The 12,912-nt window shown below is 48.7% G+C and overlaps 1 protein-coding gene across 1 annotated transcript in view; it reads left to right on the top strand.

Moving 5' to 3' along the window:
• MPRIP (myosin phosphatase Rho interacting protein) overlaps positions 1–12,912 on the top strand; it is a 142,287-nt gene that overhangs the window by 93,826 nt on the left and 35,549 nt on the right. Inside the window, exons 9-13 of the mRNA XM_034989311.1 lie at positions 5,113–5,254; positions 6,109–6,222; positions 8,006–8,062; positions 9,286–9,354; positions 11,901–11,990. Of these exons, the coding sequence (XP_034845202.1) occupies positions 5,113–5,254; positions 6,109–6,222; positions 8,006–8,062; positions 9,286–9,354; positions 11,901–11,990 (472 nt within the window). The remainder of the gene's footprint in view (positions 1–5,112; positions 5,255–6,108; positions 6,223–8,005; positions 8,063–9,285; positions 9,355–11,900; positions 11,991–12,912) is intronic.

Genomic DNA, 12,912 nt, shown 5'->3' with positions numbered 1-12,912 from the left:
TCTTTTCCCTCAACAAAAATGGATCTCCATTCTTTGTATCTTCTCTTACCAAAAACATACATCCTACATATGTTAGAATTTCTAACCCTTAAAAACCTTAATTTCTCATGAAAATAAAGTAGTAAACACTTAGCATTCTGCAGCTTAGCAAATTTATGAATACATCTTGTATCTTTTGGAAACATGCTTTCTCATAATAGATTTTTCAGTGTAGCACAAAACATATTTACTAATAGACCGAAGTATCTTTAGTTTCTGTATATAATGGAAAGCAAAAAAGTAAGTGAGCCTATATTCAGTAATTAATGTTTCAGTATTTTATTTGGAAATGATCTAGTCAGTCAGTGACTTCATCGTTTAATTTAATTTAGTAAAATTCTTAAGATATTTTTACCAAAAAGATTTGGGGAAACCATTTAAGTAGACATGCCAAAAATATAAGTATTGCTGAAAAGTTCACCTAAAAATGCATATCTCACTTATATATATCTAGTCCATAGATCAGCTGTTTCAACTACCCATGAAAGCTTTGTGAAACATTTGGACAATGTCAGCCATCATCCTATGTTATTATTCTTGTTGAAAAAGTTTGTAACACAGACAGCATGAGCTGATTTGACTAGTAAACCCAGATAGAATAAAAGTTGTAGGTACATACTATAGTTAATGTTGATAACTCTGAAGACATGTCTATTTTAACTAACAAATCAGCATTAAAACTGAATATTTGTAGATCACATGAACCTGAAAGCATTGGGTTACTTTCTATTATAAGTTGTAGAATGTTATTGTATATATTCAAATGTATGTATATATGAGTATACATGTAATTCATATAAGCACTTAATTTTCTTGAAGCTAATTAAGTAGAGCTCTTTTACAAATTAATTTTGGCAATACTATCCATAGGTAGAAAATACACACACATGCACACACACCTTAAGGCTTCCATTCTACAGTGTTGGCCATCGACAGATACAGTAACACAAAATGCCCTAGTTCTAAGTTGGATTCATATTGTGTTTCTGGCAGATGAATAAGTTTACCTGGTCAAATGGCTAAAGCTTTTTAATGATATTTGTGGAGAAGACATTTAAGATTTTTCATTTACCTTTGTTCCAAATAACCTTTCCCTCTTTAGTTTTTCTGATAAAATTCCCTCCCTGAAGTTTGTATTTCAAAGAGATGGCCTATATAAGAGGTCCCAGAGAAGACCAGGTAGACCATTTACATCACAGAGGCACAGGGAAAGAATGTAAATGCTTCCAAGAAGGACTTTTGTTTTCTAAGGCCCAAATTCTCACAATAATGAGAAGCCTTTAGAGATCTATTGGGGTGGTTTTGGTATTGGTAAAAAAAAAAAAAAAAGAGTTGGACTTCAGGTTGTTTCTGGAGCTGAATCTCTTGTGAAGATTTATAAGATGTGGACAGTTGCTTTAATTCCTCAAAGAATTATGTTGCAACTTAAATGATACCATAATTTGATCCACCTATCCAACTACATCATCCTCAGTTTGCTTCTTTATATCAGGGAGGAGCTTTCCAGCTAAGATGGAAATCAAAAGATTTCTGTGTTCTGGATTTGGAACTGTTTGTGGAATGTTTTAATAAATCCTTTCACAGAGGCTTCAGATGCTTTTTCGTCTGGGTACATCATTTCATTTTAGCTTAGGGAAGAAGGCCTAAGAAAACTTCCTATCAAGCTCTGATTATCAGCTTCCAGTTTGGCCAACTTCTGACCACAGAGCTATTTAAAAACTCCTTTTAAAATATCTTGTCACTTTTCAGCCAGGACAAAGAGTAAATGTTTCTGACAGTATTGAACAGCCCCCCTTCCATGTAAGAGGGGACCCCACGAGGATATAAAAGGATACTTACTATCTTCCCAAGATCCAGAGTTACTCTCAAAGATAGCCAAAAGAAAGAACCAGCAACCTGCATGTCCCATTCAGGCGGAAAACCAAGCCAGGTTCTTAGGACACAAAACAAGACAAGCAAGAAGGCAGTAGCTGTCCTTGAGGAAGAAAGGATCAAGAACCAGTTATGTTTCGACTGGGCATTACAGATGGCGATTCAGGAGAGCTGGCTCTGGTATGAATTCCCACTTTTCTCTGGCTTCTACCAGTTTTCCCAGGATCCCCTCTGTAGCCTCTGGTACCTACCAGAATTTGGCAAGATTTTTCGTTAATTTTAATTTTAGTTTCCCTTAGCTGTTTAAGAGAATAACATAGCAGTTTACCAGAAAATCCCTCAGAGTCCCACCAACTCTGGGAGGAGTCCATACGGGGGCCTCCTTCAAAGACAGATACGGGGGCATTCAAGTTGGTGTTGAAGGATTTATCCAAAATGTTTGAGGACAAAATTTTTTCTAATGGCCCAGTTGGTTACAAATGATATGCTGATGTCTGGGCCAGTGTTTTGATGTTATACTCCTGGGAGGGTGTAAGGGGGAGGCCTTAGGTGGTGTTTTAGATATCTTTTGTGTCTTTAATTTTTCATTACCCTTTGCAACAAAACTTTCAGTGAAACTGTTTGGGAATCTTGAAGGCTTTGGAAGCTTCTGCATACCAATTAAAATAGGTACCCATTCTGTTTGTTTGATTTAGGAACCCTTGCTTTTAAGTATACTTCTTAAATAAATGATCTTGTCTAATTGGAATATTCCCATATTGGCCATTGTAATTCTAGGTTATCTTTAGCAAGATTTTGCATTTTTGTAGATATCTATAGCTTCTGGGACTATAGTTCTTAGCCATAAAATAAGTAGGTGTGCTGGAAGTCAGTATGCTGAACTCTGGAATTTATTTTTTTTAAAGATTTTATTTATTTGAGAGAGTGCGTGCACGCCATCACGAGCTGGGCGGGGAGGGGCAGAGGGAGAAGCAGACTCCGCACTGAGCAGGGAGCCCGACATGGGGCTCCATTCCAGAACCCTGAGATCATGACCTGAGCCGAAGGCAGATGTTTAACCAACTGAGCCACCCAGGTGCCCCTCAACTCTGGAATTTAAAGATCCCATTTCTTCTAACTAAGCTTTTGAGTCTCCCAGAGCCAAATTAATACCTAAAGGGATATGCTGCTGGGTTAGGAATTGTGTGATGTTTTACAGCGTACTTGTTGCACGGAAGTTTTTTTGAGGTTGGCAGGTAACCCAGTATCGCTGTAGTGTCCGTTGCATGATCAGCTTACCCTAACACAGGAGTCTTAGAGTTAGCTGGCAAACGCTCTAATAGGTTTTTAAGTGCTCGGCCTGTGCCCATCAATTTTGTAGCTTTTGGCTTTTGAGATTCTCATCCGCAATAGCCTTTACCTTGTGTACACCTTAACATACCAGCAGTAACTGCGATGGTACTAACCAGTAAAAGGCTTTGTGTGCACCACCAGCACTTCTCAATGTGGAGCTGCGGACTTGGGAAGGTACTGAACCAGCAGACCCCAACGAATGGGCATCAGGGACCGGGATTCCCATGAAATGGGGAACTGCAGACTGAACTATTAGAAGTCCCCAACAGGGAATCTGAGCACTGGGGGTTCCAGTCAAATGGAGAATTGCAGACTGAACTAGCCACACCATGGTCTTGTCAAGGGGGGGACCGTAGAAAGCCAATTAGATCAGGAGCTCAATGCCAAGAGAGCAGAGCTCAGAACCAAGAGGAACTTCCTGTGGCCCTGAGAAATGGCAAGAAAGACCAAGAACTCAGAGGGTTCATGGGTACCACAGCTAGCTGTTTCTCATTGTCCTCAGGCTGTCTGAAGTTTCCTTCAGGTCCCACCACTGCCATCAAATCTGTAAAAAGAAAATTCAGCTGAGGAAATTTTAAAGATCTTATTGGCTTTATTCACTGATTCAGCATCCCATTGAGCAGGCAGAAAGGAGCTCTGAGAAGCTGTACAAAGTGAAGTTTTTATAGGCAGAATGGGGTGGGGCAAGGAAGTTCCTGGCAAAGAGAGCATTGTTTCAGGCAAGGTCACCTTCCTTTGGGGAACAGCTGGGGTCTGTCGGGCAGATTACCTCACCAGTGCTGACCAGGTAACTCCAGATGGACTGGTTTAAGATTCCACTCTTGGGAGAGGTTGAAACTGTAATTTAGATACCAAGTCTCAGTTTGGTGAGTGGGCTTAGTACAAGTGACTCCCACTTGGGCCCTCTCCCTTTTTTAAACAACACCCAAGGCTCAGCCCCCCCCCCCCCCCCCGCTCCCCCGGCCTCCCTTCCTTTAGCCACCATTGCGACTCCTTGTGACTCAGGGACAAGGATGGTGTCCCCCTCTCGGCAGTCACCTCGGGTTTTTGCTTCTTTAATTCTTTGAATAATTTTGATTTACCATTATTTGATTTAAGAAGCCGTCCCTTTCTGTGTATTCATTCTCCAGCCTTCTTTTCTTTCAGGTCTTGCCCCTCTCCACCTCCTCCTGCTGTGTGGCTGTATGACGTTACTCGCCCTTCCTTCGCCTGCTTCGCTCCCATCTCAGCTCCGTCTCCAGCCGTAGATGGCCTGATGATGCGCCGGCCTTTTCACACGAAATCAACTTGCTTTGTTTTTTGTTTTAATTTGGTTTTTGATTCTTGTTACTGTTGGCAGAAACAATGTTAATTCATGGGCCTTTTTCTTGCTAAGTTTTGGGTGCCCTGGGGTGGGGGCTGCATCATGATCTGCTGAGGAATGAATGTAAGGACGGAGACTGTCACCCTCTGAGGTGGTGGTTGCCTCTGGTCATGTCTGTGGCTCAGGAGAGGGGGCCAGGCAGGGAGCTGTGTGATTGCCAAGCGTGTCAACAGACTGTGCAGGGGCCTCCCGTGTCGGGGTCAGAGGTCAAGGACCGGCCTTGGGAAGGGGAAGGCCCCGGCCCTGAGCTGCTGCCAACCCCTGCACGGCTTCCCCTCCACGGTGGTGGGACAGGGAGCTGGGGGGGGTGGGTGTCAGGTGAACCGGCCAAGTGTGCTGTGCACAGCCTCCACACCCTGCAAAAGGGGAGGCCCAGGGAAGGCTGGGATGCGTCCGGCACGGCAGTGTCGGCTGAAGGAGCTCCTCTGCAACTCAAGACCAAGCCCGCCTCAGGCTGTTGGGGGGACCCTGTCTCCCCCTCAGCAGCCTCGTGTCCTCTCTTGCAGGAGGTCCCAGGTCATTGAGAAATTTGAGGCCTTGGACATTGAGAAGGCAGAGCACATGGAGACTAACTCGTCAGCCGGGCCCTCACCATCAGGTGACACTCGCCAGGGCCGTAGCGAGAAGAGGGCATTTCCCAGGAAACGGGTGAGCGCCTGGGGCCCGGGCAGGGCCACGTGCGGCCACGGGGGCACAGTTGGCATGTGGCCCCACACCTTCTCACGGGGCCCCCAAACACACACGTGCACGCACGGCTGCTGGGCTTCTCGCTCTCGTTTCCCAGTTGTTTGCTCGTGTCTCTCCTCTCCTCCAGCGAGTGACTTTCTTGAGGGCAAGGCCTGTCTTCTGCATCTTCCTGTCAGAACTTCATCCATTTCTGCTAAAGGCTAGTCTGGCGATCCTCAGATCCCCAGGTCATAGCTAGAGCTGCTCTCTTCTTCTCTGAGGCAGCCCAGCCGTGAGGCTGAGCACCTTCCTTCCTCTTTCTTCCGAGTGGCGGCCACAGCCCTCGCTTCTCTACTCAGCCCACGGGCAGATCCCTCTTCTGAACCCTCCTCCTCCTCCCGGGCAGCCCACCCGCGTCTCGTGGCCCTGCTGTGTCCGATCTTCATCTTCCTCCCCAGCTTCTCTCTGGGCGTATGAGGTGCTCTGCTGCGGGCTGCCACAGAGTCCGGGGCTCTTCCTTCTGTGACCCCGAGAAGCCAGGGGACGGGGGTGGGTCCAGGAGAGTGATGGTGACGAGTGCATCTGAAAGAAAAGGCCGCTCCAGCAACTGGCGCGTCTTTGAACCCGCTGCGTGAAGCAGGTGGCGCTGGACGAGGAGTCCCGGCACTCTGGCTCCGGTCCCCACGCTGGCCCAGACCTGCCATGGGAGCCCAGACAGAGTGCTCTCGTCCTCGCCTGGGAACAGTCTTGACCCTCCCGCAGCTCTGGCTGCTGGTCTCCCTGCTCCCCGCCTCAGTGTACTGGCTTGTACTGACTGGCGGCGCTCTCTGCCACAGGACCTCCCCAACGAAGCCCCCACAGCTCCTCTCACGGACACCTCGGCCTCCCCCCTGTCTCCACACCGAAGAGCCAAGTCACTGGACAGGAGGTCCACGGAGTCCTCCCTGACGGTGAGCCCAGGCGCCTGCGTACCGAGGCCTGGAGACGCTGCTCCTGCCGCTTCTGTCACTTGGGGTCACTGTCTGCTTATGTCCGTGCGTCTGTGCTGCCTGTCCCCTCTGCACCGGCCTTCGTGTCTGTGCGTGGGAAGCAGATGCTGGGTTTCGTTCCCCTTTTTGGACTCCATGGGCATCCTGAGCTCTGAAGTGCCCGGTACAGGCCACTTGGCCAAGACAGCAAAATCCTGACTTCGGGGCACCGGGGCCACAGCAAGGAACCTCTGTTCTTGTTTTGGGTGTGTTTCAGTGACATTTTGGAGACAGGAGCCTCCTCTAGCTGGGAGCCCTGGCCTTGTTTGTGGTGTTTCACCGCAGAAGGAGAAGGGCCTTTGCCCTAGGTCCTTTGAGCTGCAGCTGTGGGGGTGCGGGTGCGGCATGGTCAGATGGGACCATCGCTCCCTCAGGGAGCTGAGAGCGGCCCACCAGAGGCCCTGGGAGTGAAGGACAGCTGCTCACAGGGGGACCTGGGGCTCCGCAGCCTTCTGAGAAGCCTACGGTGGCTGCCACTTTTCCCCTAGGGTGTGGAGCCACCACCCACACACTGGCATGAGCCGGAACGAGGCTAGGAGGCCGTCTTACCTGCAGGAAGTGGGTTTTCCCCTGAGTCTAGGCGTGGCTCAGAGGTTTGGAACAGAGACTCCCAGAACACGTGTTGCTGGTGGTGGTCCTGCCACCGTACACCTGTTCTCATAATTCCCCCCACCCCAGTCCTTCAAATACAGAAAGACATCACAGCCTATTTCTGGTCAAGACAGCTGTAGGGACGTCGAGAGCAAGCACGTGGGGCGAGGGGAAGGAGGATCCCCATCTCTTTTTTTTTTTTTTAAAGATTTTATTTATTTATTTGATAGAGACACAGCGAGAGAGGGAACACAAGCAGGGGGAGTGGGAGAGGGAGAAGCAGGCTTCCCGCTGAGCAGAGAGCCTGATGTGGGGCTCAATCCCAGGACCCTGGGATCATGACCTGAGCCGAAGGCAGACGCTTAACGACTGAGCCACCCAGGCGCCCCTGGATCCCCCTCTCTTTAGGCGCCAGCTTTACAGGTGTCCAGGCGTGAAACACAAGCAAGGCCCAGCTGGGCTGCAGATGGTCCTCAGGTGCTTCCTCCCGCGGCTCCGCAGGCCCAGGGACACTGGTGCAGGAGAGCCCGGCAGGGACAGCGCCCCCTGCCTTCCTGTCAGCTGTCCGGGGTTTGCATCTTGCAGGGAACTGGAGCCTAAAGCCAGTCCTGTTCGATACGCGGCCTCAAGGCCTCAGCAGGCTTGCTGCTGCATCTTTGCTCAACACTGTGCGTGGGCTCTGCTCTTCAGGCTTCCTCTCTCAGTCTTCCTGTGGCTTCTGTGAGAACTTCTGATTTCTTCTTTTAGTGCTCACTGCAGATTTTCCCCTTCATGGGAAACACGAAACAGCTCTCCCTCAGGTCATTCTGTGCTGCCAGGCAGCTGCTGCCTACGGAGCCAGGGGCTTCCCTCAGAGCGTCCGGGCCGCCCAGCTTCTGCTGCTCACGGGGCGCTGGGGCCGTGCCCTTTCCTCCTCATCAGCCCGCCGAGCCCGGCATCTCCTCCCTCGAAGACATGCGAGTCTGCAGAGTGTTTGCGGGCAGGGGAGAAACCCCTTTTCCTGCCGCCCACCTCATCTGGACAGAAATGCCTGCCCCTCAGTCACCCTTTCCCCACAACTGGGATATCAGTGTCCTTTCTTCTGAACTGTTCTTTTTTTTCCTCCCTCTCTTAGCCCGACCTGCTGAATTTCAAGAAAGGCTGGCTGACCAAGCAGTATGAGGACGGCCAGGTAAGAATGGAGGGCTGCTGGGGCCCCTGAGGCAGTGGGGAGCAGGTGCTAGGTCAACTCGTCCCCGGCAGGTGTGGGAACCCTGGCTCGATCCCCCACCCTGGCGTGACGTCTTGGCCAGGGCTGTGGTGTGGCCGAGACCCCCATCTCCTCAGGGACGTGGAGGTGCACAGCCTCCCCCACCCTCCGTTCTGCAGTGGGGGGTGGGGGCCTCTGGAGGAGATCGCCCTCCTGCACCCCACAGGGATCTCGGCCTCAGGCCAGGGGAGTGTCCTATAACACTAGCTCCCTACCTGGTGATCTTTCCTAAAAGTTCCCCAGGAGCCTCTGGTTGTGTGGTTGGCTTGTGGTTGCTTACAAGGCCGGCCAAGTGGACAGCAGCCCAGGGCTTCTAGACTCTACCAGAGATTCCAGCTCAGCTGCAGTCCTGGGAGGAGCCAGTGGGGTGCATTCTTGTCATCAGACTCAAGCAGGAAGAGCCACTTGCAGCTGGACCTGCCAGCCCCACCTCGACCCTTGTTGGGGCTGGAAGGCCAGGCCTCCAAGAAGGCATGAAGAGGAGCCTGCTAGTTCATACTGAGAGAAGCCCCGAAATCCTGCCCTCCTGAGCTCCCCCTCGTGCCTCCTGAGCGACTGCCGAAACATCCTCTTTTTCTCTCTCCTCCATATCAATCCCCTTGGCCTTGCCTGAAGACTCAAGTCTCCCTCCTTGCTCCTCACAGTGAAGACTTGGGAAGCTAGCTGGCTGGTTTGCTCCTGCTGGCTGCAGGTGGGCGCGCCCCTCTGGTTAGCCCCCAGTGGCCGTGGCTCACAGGCAGCCCCTGAAGGATGGAGATGCTGTTTCCACAGCCACCTTTCAGCTCTGAGGGCCCAGCCCCCTGTCTGCAGCCTCTGGAGTTGAGACTGAGGACTGCGAAGCACTTTTCACCAGGCACAGCACTGTGGGTTCCAGAGAGCCCATAGCCTGCGGCCCACCCCAGCTCTCCATGCTGCCTGGCCACGGGGGAGCCGCAGCTTAGCAAGTGCCCTGAGGTCATGTGCGCATGGCTGCCTGCGGCCTGAGCGGAGTCCTGTGTGTGTCTGCCACTCGTGGGAGGGGCCGCCTGCCCTCTGCTTTTCCTGTGCTCTGCGAGGTTCCCCCAGGACTCTGGCTGTGGATCACCTGGGAGCAGGAAATGTGGGGCTCTACTCTAGTTGAGTCTGCTTTTTCCCTTCCCTTTTAGTGGAAGAAACACTGGTTTGTCCTTGCTGATCAAAGTCTGAGATACTACAGGGATTCGGCAGCTGAGGAGGTGAGTGTCTTGGTTTCCTTCGTGGTTGTGGAGACAGCTAAAGGGGTCCAGCGGCTGCTGCTTCGGGCTCAAGTCCCCTCCTGTCTGTCGACAGGTGTCCAAGTTGCCGTCTTGGGCTTCCCGGTCTAGATTTGGTGGGAAGGCTGAGCATAGTGTGACCGCCTTTTGATGTTCTCGTGACTGATTCTTCCTGAAACGTTGAGCTGTCTTGAGGCCCTGCTTTAGGCGCCTGGGTGGTGTGTTTCAGTGGCTTCTCTTTTCTCTGTTCTTTGAAAAACATTGAAAGATGTCTTAGTTTAAAACTCAGGATGAGCAGTTTTGTTTTTTTCTACAAAGATTTCATGGAGAATGGAGTCTCTTGAGGGAACGGCAGGCACTAAATCTTGTCCCTTGTCTTTTGGACAAAGATGGGATGTGACAAATGTACTTGGTTGGCCCGGTTGACTGTCTTGATCCCATGGCTGAAGACCAACCAGAAGAGGCTCTGTTTTCTTCGCCAAAAAAAAATACCATCTCTTGAGCAATTTGACAAGTCTGTGTTCCTACCTTTTGCCTTGCATTCCACTCCAGGAATTCTTCAGATATATTTCCACTTATAGGAAAAGATCTGTGCCCAAGGTTGGTCATTCCTGCACTTTTGTAATAGCAGAAGATTGGCAAGAATATAAATATCTGTCATTAGGAGGCTGGTTATACATATTTACATATCGTGAACCTCAGAAAAAGGAAGTTGTTCATGGACTTCAGTGGAAAGATGTGATACAAGGTAGATGAGAGTGATGTGGGCAGCAGGCCCTTGCTGCAGCCTGACATCAGGGAACACGGGAGCACGTGTGGTTAGTAGTCTGTGCCTAGACCAGCAGTTCTCAGAGTGTCGTCTGTGGACCCCTGGAGCCCTTTCGGGGGCCTGGTCTACTCAGAACCATTGTCATAAAATTAGGATGCCATTAAAAGTCTCCGTTCGTGAATACTCTTCTGTATTCTATGATTCAAAATCGACAGTGAGCCTGAGTCACTTCTGCTGCATACTGGAGTGTGAGGGGTGCCTCGTGGGAAAGCACTTGCGCCTTCTGGTGGCTTCTCCTCGTGCAGTACTGTCTGTACTGGAGAGAGCAACTGAGACACAAACTGCTCACTCACTGTGGGTGTTTGGCACCTTCTTAAAAATGAACCAAGTGAGTCTGTTCCTTCAAGGAAAACAACTGACAGTTTGTTGCCAGCAATACAATTTGAGCTTTCAAGTGCATTTGGAACTTTGGAAAATGTGTTTTCCCCGTCACAGACTTGACAGCTTCCCTTTCCTTACAGACTGTCCTGACAGCATAGGTGCTGATCCTATCATGCTTTGAGCTTGTGTCATGAAATGTGTCAACCTGGGGAAGATCCGCCTAACTTGACGTCTTCCAAATGACCAGTACATAAATTACAAAATCACACACGGGTAAAGGTCCATTCAGAGGACAGCAAAAAACCATGCATTTTAATATAATAGTATGGAAAGTCCTTTCACAGGATTTCAGATTCCACTTTGCAGTTAACCTTTAAGAAAGTACAACTTTTCACAGTATGTCAAACTGTCATGCCGTACACCTTCAACTTACACAGTGATGTATGTCAACTATTCCTCAACAAAACTGGAATAAAAGAAAGAAATGACTATTAAAATACGTCTCTCTTTTCCAGGCTGTATCTATATAAGGTTGGACAGTCTTCACATACGGTTGACCCTTGAACAGACATAGGGATTAGGGGTGCATCCCCTTCTGCAGTTGAAAACCTGCGTATAACTTTTTTTTTTTTTTCCTGCGTATAACTTTTGACTCGCCCAAAACTGAACTAAGAGCCTACTGTTGATCACAAGCCTTAACCAACAGCACAAACAGTTGATTAACACATTTTGCATGTTATGTATATCATATACTGTATTCTTAGAATAAAGTAAGCTAGAGAAAAGGCCATTAAGAAAATCATAAAGAAGAGGAAATACATTTACAGTACTGTACTACATCAGAAAAAATCCATGTATAACTGAACCCACAGAATTCAAACCCGTATTGTTCAAGGGTCAACCATACTTCATTCAAAACGATATATCAAACAGGATGAATGTAGCAACAGATGTGAGAATCCAGCTCTCCTTGGAAACCAAGCATTTAAAGAAAGATTTGCAAAAATCCATTGCTGACTTTTTAAAATATTTTTTATGAAAAAATAAAATGGTTTATTTGTGTTCTTAAAGGAGCAAATATCTTTACTTTTTTCTAGTTTATTTCTAATATGCTAAATATCATCATCAATAGATAAAAGCCACATAAGTGAAAACTCTTCGGGGTCCTCAATTTTTAATAATATAAGAGTCCCAACATCAGGTTTGAGAACCACTGGCATGGGATATCTTTGGCAGGGTGCACAGGGACATGGCATGGATGCTTCCAGGTAGTATAGGATAGTCAGTATCCTTACTCATCAGTGTATGTGCCCATTAAAAATAAGGCTAACATGGAAATTCGCTTGTCTAGGTGTTGACTTTTACTTTCTCTCTGTAGGCGGCTGACTTGGACGGGGAAATTGACTTGTCTACGTGTTACGATGTCACAGAGTATCCAGTCCAGAGAAACTATGGCTTTCAGATACATGTGAGCCTGGGGTGGAGTTTGGAGACAGGCTTGGGGGTGGGGGACACGGGCTTGACCTGCTGAAACATTTCTCCAAGAACCTGATGTCTTGGTCCAGGGACACTTGTGGGCAAGTCTGACCTCCCACAGGCTTGGTCGGCCCACGTTCTTTGCCGTCAACACTGGTGCCTTGACCTGTGCTTCCTCTGTCCCTAGCACCTCCTCCCAACCCCAGTTTGTGATCTGAACAAAAAATTAGGCATTAGCATCTTTCTTCTCAATACCATTTAGAAGCTTTCTGTTACCGAAGGTTCTTTCCATTTTCTTCTTTTTTAAATGCTGGCATTTGAGAAGAACATGGGATATGGGAAATAAGAATAGAAGTGTTAAGCCTTTTAAACCTAAATACTAGGTTTTTACTCATTTATTCTTCATTTGGACATTTATTCATCCACTGAGAAGTCTTTTTTCCCCACGGTCTTATGAGGGACTCAGGAGAGCAAGGCATTGCCCCCCACCCCAAAAAAAAGAATCTGATTAAAGAAATGAAATGGTTCTCCTGGGTCATTTCATTAAAGCTGGTGGCTCAAGGGCTACCTGGAGGCAGTCAGGCTCAAGGTTAGGGCACAGTCCTCAACTGCAAGATCAAGGGGTACCCAAAACCGCCCTCAGGCTCCAGAATTAGCCAGAGTGACTCACAGAACACAGGAAAGCACTATACTTAACAATTGTAGTTTCCTTGTAGCAGAGGATACAAATCAGAACAAAGTAGAGTAAGAGACATGGAGAATTGTACTGGGATGGCCCTAAGCGCAAACCTTCTATGTCCTCGGGGATGCCTTCCCTCTTGGGTGATGTGTGGCGGTACCCAGAGCTTCCAGCCCAGGAAGCTCACCCGAGTCGGTGGCCAGAGCTTTACCGAAGATTGAGTTACTGTCCATGT

Source organism: Mirounga leonina, unplaced genomic scaffold (assembly GCF_011800145.1).
Source record: "Mirounga leonina isolate KUSES-001 unplaced genomic scaffold, KU_Mleo_1.0 Mir_488, whole genome shotgun sequence".
NCBI lineage: Eukaryota > Metazoa > Chordata > Mammalia > Carnivora > Phocidae > Mirounga > Mirounga leonina.
The sequence above is the reverse complement of the archived record's forward strand: the minus strand, read 5'-3'. Positions and strand labels throughout refer to the sequence as shown.